The sequence below is a fragment of the Nuphar pumila genome, chromosome 6 (assembly GCF_984573655.1).
Source record: "Nuphar pumila chromosome 6, dmNupPumi1.hap1.1, whole genome shotgun sequence".
Lineage (NCBI taxonomy): Eukaryota > Viridiplantae > Streptophyta > Magnoliopsida > Nymphaeales > Nymphaeaceae > Nuphar > Nuphar pumila.
This window is the reverse complement of record NC_143254.1, coordinates 109320854-109340607: the sequence shown is the minus strand read 5'-3', so window position 1 is coordinate 109340607 and position 19754 is coordinate 109320854. Positions and strand designations below refer to the sequence as shown.

General features: G+C 36.9%; 1 protein-coding gene across 11 annotated transcripts; it reads right to left on the bottom strand.

The window, feature by feature from the left end:
- Positions 1-13000, bottom strand: LOC149835645 (DHHC-type zinc finger family protein). 11 transcript variants are annotated; one of them, XM_090008661.1, is made up of 6 exons: positions 12875-13000; positions 10564-10672; positions 9406-9555; positions 9005-9233; positions 2872-3170; positions 1-1144 (listed from the first exon to the last, which is right to left on the bottom strand). In XM_090008661.1, the coding sequence occupies exons 3-6, from the start codon at positions 9430-9432 to the stop codon at positions 665-667; spliced, it is 1035 nt and encodes a 344-aa protein (XP_089864787.1). In that variant the 5' UTR covers positions 9433-9555; positions 10564-10672; positions 12875-13000; the 3' UTR covers positions 1-664. The 11 variants fall into 11 exon arrangements, with proteins under 11 accessions (XP_089864787.1, XP_089864790.1, XP_089864786.1 ...); XM_090008664.1 differs by having other exon boundaries at positions 10575-10672; XM_090008660.1 differs by having other exon boundaries at positions 12869-12946.
- Between the last annotated feature and the right edge of the window lie 6754 nt (positions 13001-19754).

The following is a 19754-nucleotide window of genomic DNA, read 5'->3' as shown; positions in this document are numbered from 1 at the left end:
ATATTTTATAATATGAATCATCTAAATCTTGAGCATATGCATTTTAAGTTATAAATACATATTTGTTATAAAAAAAGCTTATGAACAGGCAAAAGCTTTAGTACATGTCAAAAGCTTGTAATATATGTTTAAAGCTTGGAATATAGGCTGAACGCTCATAGGACAGGTTGAAAGCTTACAATACCGATTGAAATCTCAAAATATAGGTCGAAAGCCCGTAATAAAGGTTGAAAGCTCATAATACAAGTTGAAGCCCCACTGAGCAAGACAACATCAATTGTCACAAAATCAATGGTTGAAACAAGTGTTGGCTAATCATGCAAACCCTTCTCTTAATGGTTTCCTGCTTATAAAATCATGGTGTGTTGTAGAAGGAAAGATGAATACAGAATGTCCATTGGAAGCATGAGATGGACCTCAGACATGTTGAAAAAGATTCACCCTGACCCCAACTGGATTCCAGCTAGAAATTTTAATACTAATCATCTGCACCAATATTTGGCTGGTGAATGACGAAGTTTGGCAGATCTTGTCAGTTAATCTTCCTAGTGGCTTCAGAATTGGCAAAAGTTGAAGCAGCAATATAGGTAAAGAAAACAGTTCAAACCAGTCACCATTTACTAGGGAACCCTCCAAAGCCTTGGAAAATTGTAGCTTCTTATTTCTAATGGCTCTTCCCAGCATGTGACGAACCGAAGATGAACCACACTGCTGAAATCGGATATGGGCAACCAAAGAATACTGAAATGTTGTGCCATCCACTTTCACCAACCTCACCATTCGACGAACTCAAGTGATCTAAATATGTCTTGCCATCATATATGAACTGGAGCTGCTGCCACAGCAATAACCCAATACCCACCTCCACAGACAAGCTTGCAGCACACAAATAAATTAAAGCTATTCCTCTTGGTGACAAAAGTAGTGCAGCATCTGCTACAGCACTAATAATTTCGGCTGAAAATTTTCGAATAACAGATCCACTGAGTTCAGTCAATAGATAATGTGAGTTATATGCCAGAGGAGGCCAAACATGCCAACCAACATAAAAAGACATTAAAGAAACATAAATGTTGCTTATAACAGCAAACATGAGAAATGTGATGAAGAGACGGTGATTTGCTGCTCCTATGCAATTCCCAATCTGCAGAAATAGTAAACAAAGTCAAGCTCCTTGAAAAGAATGCAACAATAGCAATAATTGAAGCATAGAGATATCACTGATGGTGAAGAACAACTATTTAAAAATGTAAGAGAAACTATATCAATCTTATTCTCCTCTGAGACTCGGTAGCAGCAGCAGCACTTTAACAATACTTTTCAAACAAAAAGATCTGAAGGAAGCTTTTTACTTTTCCTATAGAAAGCAAGAAAAATGAAATCATGGAAACTCAAAGATCATGGATTTCAGAACGGAACTTATAACCAATACATGGAAAACAGTCTAAAACAGTGAGGACCATATCAACTAAGAGAAACTTGAGGTAGACTAGGGTCTTCATGTATGATTTTCCCAATGTGAAAAATAAAACAAATTATGAACTAAAGAAAGGAATGATAAACAAGGCAAAGTAACAAGGCACAAACCAAAGGAACATGGATTTTGTGTTATATGATAATTGATAAAGGAAAGAAAGGAGTTTTGTGGAAGGTATGGTAACTGCAGGAAATGATTGAAAATGATCATATTGCATATCTTGAGAGAAAATGTCAATAAAATCAAATAAGATGATTGGGACTTCCATTTTGCCTTGATAAGTCCCTTCAGATGATGGGTCCCCTCCAATAATGATACCACATGACATTATATATATATATGAGACCATATTTGCTACAGTCATTTATGGGTACAACTGCCCATTTCTTTTCATTTTTTCTGTTGTATTTCATGAAATTAACCTTACACATGTGATCTACATGTTTTTCTTAGTGGGAATCAGCTCTTAGATCATCGGATTACGACACATAGATGGGTTTTTATAAGGCTTCAAAATCGTTGCCTACAATGTGTGGTACTTTCCTGGATCATAAAATCATGTTTTTTCATCGAAAAAACACAACTCAAAAGTTGATCCCTACTATTTTGTACATGCAGAATCCATCTATGAGGTCTGATTGGATCAAACAACATACACCATAGAGATCCAGAGGCATTTGTATCTACAAACATTTGCAATAAAATGTAACCCTACACGCACACAGAGGACATATTTTAAGCTTCTTGCTATTGCCTTGACAATACTAATAGGTACATGTTATAAATACATTTGCACAAGATCCACAGGAGAAACTAACAAAACTAGGGCTGATTCATCATGCTATTAACAAGTTTGAGAACAAAATAGAGGCAACCACATGTATGTCAATCGAAAAATTCAAATATTCCAAAATATTTTAAAGACGTCTTTTAAAATAATAGTAAAACACCTCCAAAAGCTCCAAAAACTAATAAAAGTCTCCATCAAGCTAACTATATAGATCCAATAACCAGCCAAATAACATTCCCAGTTTCACAAATTGAGAAAAAGAGAATCTTCAATTCAGTATCCTGGTACAAAAGTAGCTGATTCAGCCTAAAAACAGGATAGTTAAGAAATCAAAGATTTATGAAATTAACCAAGATTAGGTAGTGGCAGATCAACAGGTAGGATCAAGCCTATCAATGTCAGCAATATTATACAAAAAGCAAGGGTAAGCAGATACATGATCATGGAGTTGATTATCAACCTCAAAATGGATGACAACAGAGTGCAGAAAGTGAAACGTTTGCTCACATGGTGAGGATCCATAAATCATCAATAAAATAATGCATTAAATCAGTTCAAAACCATATAAAACACAATAATGTTTTGAATAAGCATGAATTCTTACAAAAGGGCAGTGATGATCCATATCCAAAACACATGTTTTACATGACCGACAATGATGTGTCCGAGGTGACTTCGGTTTTCTACAGAAATGACAAAATGTATAATTGTCCAGTCCATCTTTCCTCACAACTTCGTAGCTACCCCATAAGACAGATGAATGTTCCCCAGCATGACGAAATGCTACTAATATGAAGCTAACAATAGTGCCAGTTGCAAAGAACACTGTTAGCATAGAATGGAAAGATGCCCATAAATAACCCAAGGAGAATACAAATGGAAATGAAGCCCATATACCACCACCTGAGAATTTCAGAAATTAAACATCAGTTAACTAGGAAAACTTTTCAAGTCACAAGTAGTATGGGAAAGTAAAATGATGTAAAATTTACAGGGGCATGTATAAAGAAAAACAAGAAACTATTGGTTATGGTGAACAATTCCATATTTCAGTAGATCTTGACCAAGGTTGTCAGACTAGGAAGCGGTGTAAAAATTAAAGTGTATACAAATACCTGACAAGGGTATTTCTGTCCTTTTATTTAAAACAGTCCACTAGGGACTAAAATGTAATTTTTATTTTTCGTTCACTTTTTACTTTTTCTATTTTTTTCTGTACATGTCAGCCTTTTTTACTGTTGGGAGACAGTCCAACTAGACGTCGGTCATAAAAATGACTGTTGGAAGGCAGTCCAACGTCTGCTGGACTGCCTCCCATTCATTAAGTGAGGCTCTATAAATAGAGCCTCACCTCTCTCTTGTATGCTATATTTTTCAATAGCATTTTTGTGTGTTTATAAAACTCTCCTTTGGCTTTAAGCCTTGTGCTATTTTTGTGAGAGTGATTTTTCGGTATCACCTTTGTGGGATTGTTATTGGTCCATTAGTGACCATTTTATATTCGTGCACTTGTGTAGCCCTTTCATTGGCATTGTAATAGTGCACTCTTGTTTGATTACATGGTATCAGAGCGAGGTCTTTGAGAAGGCTTCCTTAGTAATCATTTGTGTTGTTGTGCCCTTCACGCTTGTGCTAGCCGCTCCTCTATTCAAAATTTTGCAATTTATTATGGGAGAAAGAGATGTCACCTTCGTCATCACATACAAGCTAAATGAGAACAACTATCTAATGTGGGCGACGGCAATGGAGAATCACATCAAAGGCAAAAAGCTATGGGGCTTTGTTAGTGGTTCTACGAGTGAACTCCAACTCAAGTTGACTAGAAGAGAAGGAGATCAAGTCAAAGTATTGTCCGAAGAAGAAAAGGAAAAGGCTTTACAAGAATACTAAGATAAGTTGGAAGATTGGTCTCTCATGGTTTATGAATACCATGGAATTTAAGATTGCCACCAACATTATCAAGTTTATTTGATGCATGGATCTTCTTAAAGAACTCCTTCATTCAAAAGGATATGGCTAGACTATATTACCACTAAGACAAGGTACGTAATGCTAAACAAGGAGACAAAAGTGTGAGAGATTTTTATGGGATTTTATCTCCCATTTGGGATGAATTAGCCATGTTAGAACCTAAATGAGAAGGTTCGGCTATTGAAATGAGAAAAGCTCAAATAGAAAGAAAAAATCTTTTCTCTTTCCTTTATAGCCTTCAGACGGAATTTGAACAAGTTAGATCCTCTTTACTTCATAGAACCTCAATTCCTTCTATAAGTGATGCTCTTGCACAAATTTGTCAAGAGAAAACAAGACTTGGCATGCATAAGTCAAATGATGAGTTTTTTGCCATGGCAAGACCCGGAAACTTTGTAAAAACATATAAACCCCCTCATTTTGAACGAAAAACCAATGGAGAAGGACATCATGGAGGATATAAGGGCAAAATCATATGTCATCATTGTAAGGAACCGGAACACATAAGACCGGATTGCCCCAAATTCAAGAAAGTAGCAGCTCTAAGTGAAGAAACTCAAGATATCAAGAAAGAAGGCAATTTCAATGATTTGACAATTGCCCAAATAGCGGAGGCCGTTTCAAATATCCTTAAGGCTACTACTTCTACATCGGGTGCCGCCATCTCTTCATCTTCTTCTCCAGGTAAGTCTAATTGGATTTTGGATTCGGGAGCATCTTTTCATATGACATATAATGAATCCCTTTTATCCGATTGCACCAATTCATACTTTTCATGTGTGTCAACCGCCGATGACACTTCTTTAAAAGTCAAAAGCATTAGAAATCTTAAAGACACTTCAAAAAAAAATTTGTTCCAAACGTAAGGGTCATTCCAAAATTAGATTTAAACCTTTTTCGGTTTCTCAAATTTTCGATGATGGGTGTAAAGTCTTCTTCTAATCTAAGGCATGTTGGGTGCAGGATCTCCAGTCAAGGAAGTTGATTGAGCAAGGCCATAGAAGAGGAGATCTCTATTATATGGACTTTTTATGTTTACCAAAAATATCTTTTTGTAATCATGTCAAAGACATGAATTTAGATCTTTGGCATAAAAGATTAGGACATCCAAGTATATCCAAATTATCTTAGTTTTCATTTTTGGAAAAATTTTATAAAGATAAAGATTTTGTATGTGAAGATTGTATACTTGGTAAAATAAAAATGATACCTTTTGGATCAAGAACTTCCTCATCTAGTGAAATCTTTGAATTGGTGCACTCGGATGTGTGGGGTCCCGCTCCTGTATTCATATTATGTTATATTAATAGATGATTTCAGTAAACATACTTGGATTTTCTTCCTTAAACTCAAATCAAAAGTTTTTTCGTGTTTTAAAAATTTTCATAACCTTGTTGTAAACCAATTTAAAACAAATATTAAAGTCTTCCGCTCCGACTCAGAGAGAGAGTTTCTCTCAAATGAATTTCAATCATATCTAAAAACTCATGGAATTTTACACCAACGATCTTGTCCAAGGACTCCTCAACAAAATGAATTTTTCGAAAGAAAGCATCATCACATTATTGAGACTGCTAGAACTCTTCTTATCTCAAAGAATATTCCAAAACAATTTTGGGACGAAACTGCACTCACCGCAGTATACCTAATAAATAGAATGTCTTCTCAAGTCTTGGAAAACAACTCTCCAATTGAAAAACTTTTTAAAATCTCTCCTGACTTGAAAAGACTAAGAGTATTTGGATGTAAATGTTTTGTGCTTCTTGAAAAATATAACAAACTATCTCCCAAAGCCATAAAATGTGTTTTTCTTGGATATGCCGAGAATAAAAAAGGCTAGCGATGCTATGATCAAACAAATGATAAACTTTATGTGTCTAGAAATGTCACTTTTCTTGAAAAGAAAATGGATTTGATTTTAAAAAACCCAAGAAAGAAGCTGAGTATGCCTTTTTATTTGATTTACTACCTAAATCAAATAATGAAATTGTTAATGACGTTAAAAATGTCGAATCTATTAATGACTCTAGTGAAGATAGAGAACCATGCCAAAATCTCTTACAATATTCTAGACATAGTATTGGGGAGCATCTGTGTGCCTTAGAAAGATATAATCAATTAACAAATATCGAGGAAGCTAGTGTTAGGAGATCTGAACGAATCCATAGGCCTCTAGATAGATTTGTATCATATGAATCTTTTACTCCAAATTATAGAGCTTATCTTCTAGCTATCCATGCATATCATGAACCATCTCACTACAATGAAGCTAAAAAGACTGATAAGTGGGTAGAAGCCATGAAGATAGAGTTAGATGCTCTACATAAAGCTCATACCTGGACTATTCAACCTCTTCCCAAGGGTAAGAAGACTATAGGCTGTAGATGGGTCTTTAAAATCAAAACAAAAAGTGATGGGTCTCTAGAAAGGTATAAAGCACAATTAGTTGCAAAAGAATACTCCCAAGAATATGGAATAGATTATGAGGAGACATTTGCTCCAGTAGCTCTTATAACCACAGTTAGGACTTTAGTTGCAGTAGCGTCCATTAGAAAATGGCCTATTTATCAATTAGATGTTAAAAATGCATTCCTGAATGAAAATTTAACTGAAGAAGTGTACATGGATCCTCATCCCGGTTTGACTATTGAAAATGACATGGTTCTTCGGTTTCAAAAGGCTTTGCATGAGCTTAAGCAAGCTCCTCAAGCATGGTATGATCGGTTTAGTAATACCATATTGAAATTTGATTTTAAATCCTGCTACACTGACACTGTTTTGTTTATAAGATCTACAGGTACCTCTATTATTATTATTCTTACTGACAATGATCAAAAGGAAATTGAAGAAATTAAAGATATGATTAAAAAATCTTTTAATATAACTGATCTTGGTTTTTTGAGATATTTCATGTGCATTGAAGTGGCTTACTCGCCAAGGGGATACATTTTATCTCAAATCAAGTTTGCAACAGATATTTTTGCACGTTCGAGAATCATCGATACAAAGTGTGCGGATACACCTGAGATGATAAATGCAAAAATGAGAGCTGAAGATGGAGTACTATTAGATGATCCAACACCTTATAGACAACTTATCGGATCACTAATGTACCTTTCTATTTTTAGACCTAATATTACGCATGTTGTACACAATGTCAGCCAGTTTCAACATGCGCCCACATTAGTTCACATGAGTACCGTGTTAAGAATAGTTCAATACATCCAAAAAGCTATTTTTAAAGGGATATTCCTATCATCTTCCTCATCTTTAAATCTTATTGCTTATACTGATTCTGACTGGGGAGGAGATCCCAATAACCGTCACTCAACAATTGGTTTTTGTGTTTTTTTAGGTGATTCTCTAATTTCTTGGCGATGCAAGATACAACAAAAGGTGTCTTTATCCTCCACTGAAGCTGAGTATAGGGCAATGGCTACAACAACCACTAAAGTTGTGTGGATGCGAGCATTACTCTCAGATATGGGAGTTGATATTTCAGAGCCTTCAAAATTATGCTGTGACAACAAAAGTGCCATATACTTTGCCAGCAATCATACCTTCCATGAGCGAACAAAATACATTGAGATGGATTGTCACTATGTTTGCGAAGAATATTTGAAGGGGACTATTACATTGTCATATGTTCAATATGAATTTCAGATTGCAAACTTCTTCACCAAAGCTCTTCCTTTGCCTAGATTTTTGTATCTTCTTAGCAAACTTTCAAGGGGGAGTGTAAAAATTAAAGTGTATACAAATACCTGACAAGAGTATTTCTGTCCTTTTATTTAGAACAGTCCACTAGGGACTAAAATGTAATTTTTATTTTTTGTTCACTTTTTACTTTTTCTATTTTTTTTATTCTATACATGTCAGCCTTTTTGACTGTTGGGAGATAGTCCAACTAGACGTTGGACTGCCTCCCAACGGTCATAAAAATGACTTTTGGAAGGCAGTTCAACGTCTGCTGGACTGCCTCTCATTCATTAGGTGAGGCTCTATAAATAGAGCCTCACCTCTCTCTTGTATGCTATGCTTTTCAAAAGCATTTTTTTGTGTTTATAAAACTCTCCTTTGGCTTTAAGCCTTGTGCTATTTTTGTGAGAGTGATTTTTCGGTATCACCTGTGTGAGATTGTTATTGGTCCATTAGTGACCATTTTATATTCGTGCACTTGTGTAGCCTTTCATTGGCGTTGTAACAGTGCAATTTTGTTTGATTACAAGCAGACGTGGGAAGCAGAAGCAAGAAGCGATGCATTTTAAAATGTATAAGCAGGAAGCGAGGAATAAAAAAAGCAATATAAGAACTGAATGGGAATTGAAATGGAACACAAATAAAAACTAAAATAAAAGTGATTATTCTTAAATTTCATGATTTTTTACTGTAAGAATTAAACTTTTAATAAAATATAAAAATGATGACTCTCAATTTAGAAAAAGCACATGGAAGTGAGTGAGAAGCATGAGAGGAAACACATAAAAAATATGAAAAGTAAAGAGAACATATAAGAAGAATAAATGAAGTGTATGGAAAATATAGGAGAAACGTGAGAGAATCGAGATTCTCGTCAAGTTTCAAAAGTGAGGAGTATGTAGCTTCTTTAGCGAGTTTCCGAGAAATGGGCTTCCCACCTATCTAAGAAGCTTCCGGTAACTCTGATCTTGACTAATTGAAACTTTGAAAACATAAATAATTAATATACTGGTCACCAACAACATGAAAATGACAATAACAGTGATCAGTGGCTGGTTTCAACATACATATCACTAGTAACATGAATATGATAAGAATAGTGACGAATGACCGATCCCGCACTCTTCTCCACAATAAACAGCAGCGGCTGTCATGTTTCAATGGATTTTGGTTCGTTATAGCTCCACACCATCCACACTTGAAAACAGGAGCAAAAGAAGCAAGCATAAGGCACAAGCCACAACCCCAACAAATAGTCTCATGGCTCTGAGGTATATGAGTCACATAATGCCCTTCCTGAGTACAAAGAAGTGAGACTTTCTTTATTTAAGCTAGTTATAACATTAAAATTCAAGCAAGTTGATTTAACATCAAAACACACTTCCAAAAAAAAAAACAGAAAAGTGAACCATTTGCCCCTACATCTGAAAAATGGTTCATGTTAAACTTGTGTATTACAACAACACACCTGATTGCTACTATTAGCTTCTTCCATCTCAAAGACTAACACAGGCAGAAACCTGTCTAATCTGCATAGAAACACGCATTTCCTAATTAAATGCAAGATAGCACTGAAAATAACTCCTTGGCCAGACTGAGTTACCTCCAAACCTGGGTGCTGAAATCATTTAGATGTAAGATAATACCATGAGAATAAGTGGACAACGTTTATGAGACATCTTTAAGTAACAAAAAAATGCCAAATAATTGCAAGCAAAGAAGCCAGAAAAACTTGTACATGTACCAAACAAGATGCATCAAAAAAATTTGCGATAAGAGTTCTACAAGATTTACTTAACAAACATTGAACTAAAAAACTTGTAGATCAAACATAAAAAAGAACAAGAATATGGAGAAATTTTCAAAGAAAAAAACCTAAAAAGATGCTTCTTTCATGATCCTCTTCTTACTACAAAACTGCATATTGTTCTTGGGCATGCTATTTGCACCAGCTCAAAAATAGATGCAGGACCATGAGGACATATTGCACAGAGCTCAGACCGTACACCATCCATGGTCATGCTATTTTGCACCAGCTAAAAGAAATATGCAGGAAAGTTAGGACTTTTGGCACAAAGCTCAAACTGGTTCTACCAAGGATCCCAGATAAATGAAAAAGAGATAAGAAGCATATAAGGAAGATTGGAAAACCTTATTAAACTGAAGTAAATCATTAAAGAGGAAAGAAAAAAAACAACGCCAAAGAGAAAAATCCCTTCTTTAAACAATGTTTTGAAGAAGTACATCACTAAATAATGCAAAGAGAAGCTACTAGTAAGAAGAAGTTCACAAAGAGAGTTGGTAGAAATGCTAAGCTTTATTGTATTTAGTGAAGTTTTTGTAGTAAATTGTGGGAAAAAGCAATTGTCAAATTTTGAGAGGAATAAATCAATAGCAGAATACCTCAAGGGAAAATTATGATTTTTCCCTAAAAATGTACTTCAGAAAAAGAATGTAGACACAATTATACACCTTTTCCAGTTAAAGTTTGTGACTACTCAAATTGGTACAGGTACACAGGAATATAATTCAAGATCTGTCTAAGAAAAACTTGTGTTCCACTGGAAGTATAAGAAGCAGCACAGCCATCAAATTCATAAATCTCAATCAGTCACAGGAACAATACCAGGTACCGACCCCAATTCACTGTGGAATTTCACAAACTAATGCATTTGATATCTTTGTTGTTCACATGCTCTTCGGCAGGATCTCCAGAAGAATTGCCACGAATGACCCTGAGACCTTTAAAAGTAATGTCAGATAATGGATGCAGAGTTTACAACCTCAAAGTTAGGTGCTTCTGTGCGGCGCTTGTGAACACAATGGAGCTTGCAATGTTAAAAAAAAGGCCATTCCGATTGGCCATTATTATACCTTGGATCATGAGGTTATAATATTGGATAGTTGATTTTAAAGAGATCAGTGTTGTATAAGGGCAGTATTAGAAAAAAAACTAAGTTGGAGCTCTGTGAGAGTTGGTCAAGAGCCATCCAAGCTCATGTCAAATATTGCAAGAAGTTCAGGACTGTCTCAAAAATGCTATGGCATTTTCCATCTGGAACATCCAGTTGGTTTGCGATGCAGAAGATGTTGCTACCACTTGTTATATAAACATGGTGTTTTACTGGTTTGGGCAATTCAGGTCAAAGCATCACTTATGGAATGAACATGGTAGCTCAGAAGTAGCATTCAAGGTAGAGATTGGAAACACAGACAAGAAGGTGTATACAGTCCAACAAGCAGTAGGAAAATTAGATTGCTTAGATGGAAAGTCCTAACAGAATGAGGTGCATAAAATGAAAAGTTAGGGTATTGATGAAGCAAAGTGTATAGAAAATACCCAAGAAGACGATTTGTCTCAAGAGATATCTATTTCATTCACTGTGAAAGGCACTTTTTGACAGAAATACCAGGACTTGTAGCGCAAAACTTAACACATTACTCAGAAGTTGAAGTTATTCACCTTAGCAACAGTATAACATTGTGGCTGACAATTGTTAAATGAATATAGCAGTATTTAATCCAACAAAATTAAAATGGTAACTCACTCTTCACAAACTAAAACCATCAAACATAAGATTAGCTCCTGGTTGAGGTATCATCAACAAGGATGTGTATGAGTAAGGAACAGCTACGGCCAATTGCCATGTAAACAATACTCAAATCACATAACTCGCCTATTTTTATCATCTGACAGGTCCTAAGACTCCGAAATCCATTAAGGGTAACATATCAATTCAATCAATCCCAGATCACTAAATATCCTGCAAGTGCTTACAATAGTTTAAGAGCTCCCTGTTTTAATTGGCATTCCTTCTTCTCCATCCATATGAGTTCATGTTAGAGTTTAAGAAAGTAACCACTTTGTTTTCACTCTGAAACCACAACTTCCATATACAATCCACCAACCATTCCCAACACAGACGGTGCTAAGGCAAGACAGGTAAATATAAAGCCCCATCCATTGTTGAGTGCAGAGGCGGAGCTGGGGGGGGGGGGGGGGGGCAGTACTGGGCTGTAGCCCAGTCCTGCCTCCCGAAACAGTTAAAAAAATAATAATTTTTAAAAGCCCAGTCTTAGCCCAGCCCTGATTCCATATGAAATAGATTTTTATCCATTTTTTTAGCCCAGTCCAGTCCTAGCCCAACCCTGACTGCAGCAAATAGTTTGATTTGTCCATATGAAATAGATTTTTATTAATAATTGTAGCCATTTTTTTTTATCTCAAAAAAAAATCGGGGGCGCTGCCACCGAACACCCGACTATCACACCAAATTTTTTTTTTGCTACACCCCTGTTTGCCCCCCCCCCCCTCACATGAATCCTAGCTACGCCACTGTTGAGTGCTATCCTTTAGAGGACGGAAAGTGGTCTAGGGTATCCATCAAATTTTGCTATATAGCAGAGAAGATGAACTATAGCACACCATCAGAAAAGACCAAAAGAAAAATGAGGAAGCCAATCATCCACAAACATGCGTTTAATGATAACCATGTAGATAACGATGGCAACAATAATAGCATCAAACCAAAAAAAAAGATGGGTCTTCTTCAATCCTGAAATATGATATCTCTAGAACCTAAAACCGAGCTAAATCTCCTTTTTCTACAGAACAATGTCAATCCAGCACAATACAAAAGAGTAGTGATGAATCACCTCATGTATTCCTTCTTCAACAAACTAATAACTAAAATTCCTATATATGGATTATGCATATCAAAAACTAAGTTCACCCATGATGGGTCATGATGTCCGTAAAGAACAACAAGAGGAAAGAATCCCAGAAACTGCAACCAATTCGACAACAACAAAAATAGCCAAACCCATATTTTCTAGCGCCCAAAAAACATAATTACGTCAACTTGCAAAAGATCTCTGTTACCAAAAAAGACAGCTTGTGATGTTCTAGAGAGAGAGAGAGAGAGACGTACAACAACCTGGCGATTCGAGGCTTCCTAGATCGTCGCTTGTCCAATGTCTGGTTTGAACAGACTGGATTGACAAACGGTATGTGTAAAAGCAGACGCTCTGCTTTTGTTCCTTGCGTAGTAGGGGCGGTTGACTCGTAGCTGGACATGGACACCGAAGATTGCGTTTGTTTTCACATAAATTTTGGAGTTCAAGAACTTGGTCACCGTGGACTCCAGTTTCCAGCGAGTAGGGGTGTCAACGGGTCGGGTTTGGTTTGGACCCAGGTGGAACTGGATCAGATTTTCAGGTATGGTATCGGGTCCATACCCGGGTCTAATCAGGTCTACTATAAGAAAAATCATACCGGGGCCCGATAAGAACTACATGAACCAAATTCGGTAAAACCATAATTTTAATCATTTTTACATTGAAAATTGCGGGTCTTAATCGGAAATCGGGTTGGGTCGGGTACGGGTCTGGTATAAAATTTAAACAAACTATGCCTGAGTACATGTATCACCGTACCCGGATCCTATAGGTTTGGTTCGGGTCGGGTCCGTGTAAACCAGGCCCGTTGACACCCCTACCAGCGACCGTAATTGGCGTTCTCGAAACTGGGTTTTATATTTGCCACCTGAGGTTCAGTGAGTCATTTTTTTTATTTAATTAAATAAATATAAATAATAATTATATGATTTATTAATTTCATCTTAAAAAAGTTAAGTAATCTTATCTTTTAGATGAAACAAAAACTATGCACGATATAAATATAAATACAAAAACTTTTTTCCAATAACATATTCATTTTTTTTATTTATTCATATGTGCTATAAATTAAAAAAAAAAAAGACTCAACTCATTCAACCAAATCATCGTTAAGATCAAAGTTTAGTCCTAACCAAGTCATACCGATTTCGTGACTTGGATATAAAGTCACAAGTTGACTTGTCAAATTTCTGAACTACTTTTTTCCCTCATGAATTCATGGAACAAGCAAAATAAATCAATTTTATCTCTTTGTTATGATATTCATCTCTATTTTCATAAACTATCAATTTAAAACATGAAATTTTAAAGGGCATTTTTTGTTATTTATCCCTGCCGTAGTTTCAGAATGTGCCTCCATAACTGGGGAATCATGCTTTTGAAGCGGAAAGCGTGGGAAACTCGCTTCCTTTTTGTTTCCTACTTTTTTTCTTCTAACTTGATTCCCTTAATTTCTCCCTTGCTTTCCCTTTGTTTGTTTTTTTTGTTTTTTTCATCTTATTTTTTCAATTTTCGCTTCTTCCTCATTTCTCACTCCTCTCTTTTGTTTATCCATTGTTTCGTCATGATTACTCTTTCACTTCTCACATGCTTTTGCAATAAGTTTAAAAAATGAATCCTGTGATACTGTATCTATTTTACTTCTTGGTAAATATGATCTCTACTATATACCAGCAGGGGGCTCAGCTTGTCTGGTAGGAGCAGCTAGTGCATATTGTACCAGCTGGATATTTTTGGATGTTGGCTCACATCGCAGTGAACATATGCTATGACCAGATATGTTTTCACCCTACCCAAATCTAAAAAAATTTATCAAATCTAGCATGACCCAATTTCTATGGGCCATAAACCAACTTGGATTTGAAAACCCTTTTAATATATATAACTTAATTGTAGATCCCGATCTTATAGAATATGTATTATAATCTATATAACCAAAATGCATTATATATTATGATCTTTTTTTTTTACAGAGAAAGATGGGGTTAGGACCATACCATTGGGATTCGAACTTGCAATGTCTTAACATAAGGTGAGGAGCGGAGCCCCCAATATATTATAATCTATAATGGCCTAACCACCTTCATATTTATTTTGGTTCATGTCACTAACAAGAAGATTTTGCCATCTTCATAAAAAAAGTATAAGGGGCTCAAAAATATAAATAGGGTGATTATAGGCTGATCCAAATAGCTACAAAATCATATATAAATCTTTATAAACCAAGTCCAACTCTAAGGTGATTTAGACTTAATCATTTTGTGCATTCAATATCACTAAATTATATATATATATAAACAATTGGTTGCAATGTCTTAAATTGTGTAGCATTTAATATGAACAAAAGCAATCATCTAAAGTGGGTTTAGCTCTCTCGATAAATTTTGCATGTATCTTTTTTTTTGCCATTGATTGCATGTAACTTGTGTGGCATGTGTACATGTGTGTGAGTGGGTGCAAACTTGTGCTATGCTCTTATAAAATAGTATGTGAACCATCAGTTTTTAACAATAGTATCCCATAACCAAATATAGGAATAAAAAGAAATATATGAGCTTCTTTGTTTTTAGATGATAATTCAATGTAAGGGTGGAGAGAACATAATGATGGTTGGAGAGAGAGAGAGAGAGAGAGTTGGTTTAGGGGACGAGGAGAAGTATAAAAATTGTAAGAAAATTGATGGTAAAATAGTTACCTAAAATAAAGAGAAAAAGAGCAAGAGTTTCAATGACAAACTTTTAATAAGGATAGTTTTTTTTTCTTAATTAGAAGTTTGGAAATTGAATTGGAAACTTAGGACTATACAGAGAAAGAGAGAGAGAGAGAGAGAGAGAGAGAGAGAGAGAGAGAGAGAGAGAGAGAGAGAGAGAGAGAGAGAGATGAAACCAAATACTGTTGGAGAACTAGTTTTTTTTTCTTAATTAGAAGTTTGGAAATTGAATTGGAAACTTAGGACTATACAGAGAAAGAAAGAGAGAGAGAGAGAGAGAGAGAGAGAGAGAGAGAGAGAGAGAGATGAAACCAAATACTGTTGGAGAACTAAAAGGCCAAAGAGAGACGAGATTCATTATATGGAGAGTTATGAGATCAAATGGCTACTGCAAAGCTGAGAAAGCAAAGTTAGAGGAAGAGATTTATAAAAATTAGCATGCTATGTATGTAACACAAAAAAATGCACATGCCCAAACAATTATATAAGCACATGCCTAAATACATATTAAGAATATCATTTTAAAAAAATAAAGAAACAATCTTTTGGCACCCCCATTTATGCTTTTATATCACTTAGGATTTCCTCTTTTATAGATCTCATTGTTCTTGATTTATACTTGTACAAAAAATGATTATGGTACATTTGATGAATCCACCCATCAATTTTATATATCCACTAGGATAGATATAACCAAACCCTGGATCAAACAATGTTGATGTACGTGTGTGTTTGTAGCTTTCAGAGGTGGGTCACATAAGGCAGGGTGGGTGTGAGGCCCCTTTCCCTCTCTTCGGTGAGGGTTTTTCATCATAAAAAAGAATATATGACATGCATGTGGCCATTGTCTAATGAAGAATACGCACACGCAGGGCTGGACAATGGGTTGGCAACCTAGATTGGCCCGGTTAGTGCACATGCTTGACCGGGTTCATGAGCTGGGTTTGGTCAAGCCTGACCTATGGATCGAACATAAAGTGAATATCATTAGGGAGCGCATTGATGCATGTTAATGCCCACAATATGGCAAATGGGGTCAGGATACAGCCACTATATATACTGCGTCAGGATCTATCAGTTGCATTAAAGGAAGATGACCATGGAGATGCTAACAGCTCCTTCTTTCATTCTTGTGTTCAGAGAAGGCGGGGTTCAAAAACACTATTCACACCATTGAGCATGATGGCGAGAACTTTTGTGTGATTGATGATATGCATCATGCGGGGAGGGACTTCTAAACAGTGTGGAGTTATGTTCCCTGTCCTTGCTCATGAGGGTCCTAAGGTTAATGACTCAGAGAAATTTTCTCTTACTCAACCTATGACCAAAGAGGAGATTGGTGTTGCCCTTTTCCAAATGAATGGTGACAAAGGCCCCCTTGTGTTGGGATGTTGCAAGTTAGAATCCTAATGGTATCATTGTATAACTGGTAGGGATCATTCTAACCCGAGCTTTCTTTTAAATATATATATGATCTCTACTATCAACTTTTTAATGTCTTAAGAATGCATCAATTGAGGCATCCATTCCAATGTAGAGAGCAGATTCAATGATCGGACCCGAGTACTTACTTTAGAAAGTACTCAGGTCACACAAAACACAGAAATTGCTCTGCGTGCAGTAACTTTCTGTGTTTTGTGCTTTTAACTTTTAGTCCGAAAATCATTGCCTGCATTAGCGATTTCTGTGTTTGTGTTTTACATAGAAAAGTGTTACACACGTTAATGATTTTCCCATGTTTTGTGTGGTCCAATCACCCAACCACGCTTAAAAAAAAATAGTAACGAATTATTTAAAAAAGGAGTATCCTTTTATACAGGGGTGGACACCCAATGGTTTGCTGGGTACTAGGTTTGTGTTGGGTCGGATTCGGGCTGCATTTTGGTCAAGCCCAATAAATGTTGGGTCGGATTCGGGCTGCATTTTGGTCAAGCCCAATAAATGTTGGGTCAGGCCCAACCCAATTATATAATCCAGCCCAAAACATGCGCAACTCATATGAAAAGTACGAGACTAGGGTCCAGACCAAGGCTGCTTATGACTTAACCGGTGGGACTTGGGACTATCAGACTTTAATCGGGCCAGGTCAGCCCGATGTCCACCCTTTTTATAGTTGATAGGTGTAGGGGTGGGCATCCTACCGGCCCAGCCCAGCCCATTTACTAACGGGTCGGGTTTTGGCCCGGTTTTTAACGGGCTCAGGTTTGAAGAGAAGCTCATGGCTAGACTCATTGACCCAATGGGTCAATGTGAAGCGGGCCAGGTTCAGCCCGGCCCAAACCCATTTATTTCGCTTTATTTTCATTGTACCACACCAAAACCTAATTCTTAATTAGTGCAACTAATTAGGTAAATAGTAATAATTAACAAATAGCAAGTTCTCATGCAACTAATTAAGTAAATAGTAATAGTTGTTCAAGTTACTATGTAATAGTTAATTTTTAAAAAATATAAATTATTAAAAAATTAATAAATAACTCAAGCCCATCAAGCTGGCCTGATAGCCCGTAGGCCAGCTTGGGCCCGGCCCACATATATAACGGCTGGATTTCGGCCCGGTACCTAATGAGCCAAGCCTAAAATCATGGCCCAAACCTGGCCCATGGCAGGCCGGATCGGCTTAGCCCATCGGACCAGCATGGATAACCCAAGGTCTCGATAGTTAGCTCAGTCAAAAAACGGCTGCCCTTTGCAGAGTATGTGTCTCTGGAGCTCATGAACTTTGGTCGCGTTTCATCAAAAGCAGAGTAAAGTTGAAGCTGAAAAACTTTTTTTCTGTTTATGAGAAGGAACTCTCGTTGAGAAGAACCAGGTCACTTAATGGGCTCCCTTCCCTACAAGTTAAACCCCGGGTGGGAGTCGGTGAGAGTCGAACCTAAGATGAAGAGGTCAACACCTTTTCCCCAGGCCTGCTGTCAACCGTCACCAACCTGAGATGAAAAGGTCAGCACCCGATTGGAGCTAGAAAACTTGATCAACTGACACCCACCAACTTTCACGCGATGATCACTCCCAAGATAATTACTATATCATGTGATTATATTAAATAAAATAAGAACCGAATAAAATCATATATGAGAATGACTTTTGGCGTCACTAGAAGGATGAAAACCAAATTCATGGGCCAATGATTTTTCTCAATAGGTCCAACACATGCCCCATATGTCCATGTCCAGACCCAGACTCTAGCCTAAGATCATGAAGCGATGTAAATCCAAGTTGCCCATTTAATTGCTAGTTTTTGTGTAGTCAAGCAATGGATCACATGAGCTCCGTACACCTGGCTAGGTCAGTCAGCTGAAGACATTCAAGTTAAAAGGCGTCAAGAGTTAGATACCCAAAATACACATCCATTGCCTTAAGCCAAAATACACCTCTGATCAACTTGTCGAACCAGCAAGTAGGGGTGTCAACGGGCCTGATTTACCCGGACACGACCAGAACCAAACCTTATAGGATCCGGGTATAGTGATAAATAAGAAGACCCGGATCCAGACCCAAAGGTCTGATTAATACATGGACCCAGGTATAGTTTGTGAAATTTTATTCCAGACCAGGGACCCGACCTGAGCTCCAATTAATACCCAACTATGGTTTTACCGAGTATGATCCGGGCTTGGTTCATGTAGTTCTTATTGGGTCCGGGTATGGTTTTCTTATAGTGAACCTGATTAGACCTAGGTACAGGCCCGATACCATACCCAAAAATCTGATCCAAGTCTGGTTCCACCTGGGTCCCAACCAAACCCGGAAGTGTTTTGGTCCACAAACCGAACTTCCTAGTCACCAATCATATCAACACCACTGGACCCATTACCACTGACTGTAATCATTCATGCTTATGGAACCATGCCATATCTGTGGCATTGCACTTTTGGTGCACAAAAGGTTCAAGAAGACAATCCCCAGCAGCACAGCACCAACTTCGCCATGGTAATGGTTACCAAATTTATCTGTTAACCATTTAGGCTCCAAATGAACAAATTTCATCCACAGAAACAGACTGCAAAGAATCTGACAAAGTTTAGGCACATATCAGCTAAGGGATGGAAAGCTTCTGTATGCTGCAAAAAGCAAATGCTAAGTCATTGCAACATGCAGTATCGCAGGATCACGTACAGACTGCATCAGAGAAATCTATAGATACCAACAATGGCATACTGGCATTTGGACATGCACCCACATAACCTCTTCTCAGCCAGACCAAAGAAACTGATCCCCCATTTACCTGATTACATCAATTTTTTTAGGGCTTTTTGCAAAATTATAAAAAACATCTGAGGTTAACAGCCTTGCAACATGACTATTTTACCCTCGATGAATGAGCTTTTGAAGAAAAACTAATAAAAGGCATCACCCATCCATAAATGCCCGACTATGATTAGTTTGAAGCCACTTTAACAAAAGGATTGGTTCGCGCTAACCACTGA

What these genes read in the sequence shown, in the direction of transcription:
- LOC149835645 (XM_090008656.1), bottom strand. Translation starts at nt 9,432, where the DNA reads ATGGAAGAAGCTAATAGTAGCAATCAG. An exon ending in AAGCTAATAGTAGCAATCAG is followed by an intron (nt 9,234 to 9,405) that starts GTGTGTTGTTGT and finishes CTTTGTACTCAG; the next exon opens with GAAGGGCATTATGTGACTCA. An exon ending in TGGATCATCACTGCCCTTTT is followed by an intron (nt 1,145 to 2,871) that starts GTAAGAATTCAT and finishes CTATTTCTGCAG; the next exon opens with ATTGGGAATTGCATAGGAGC.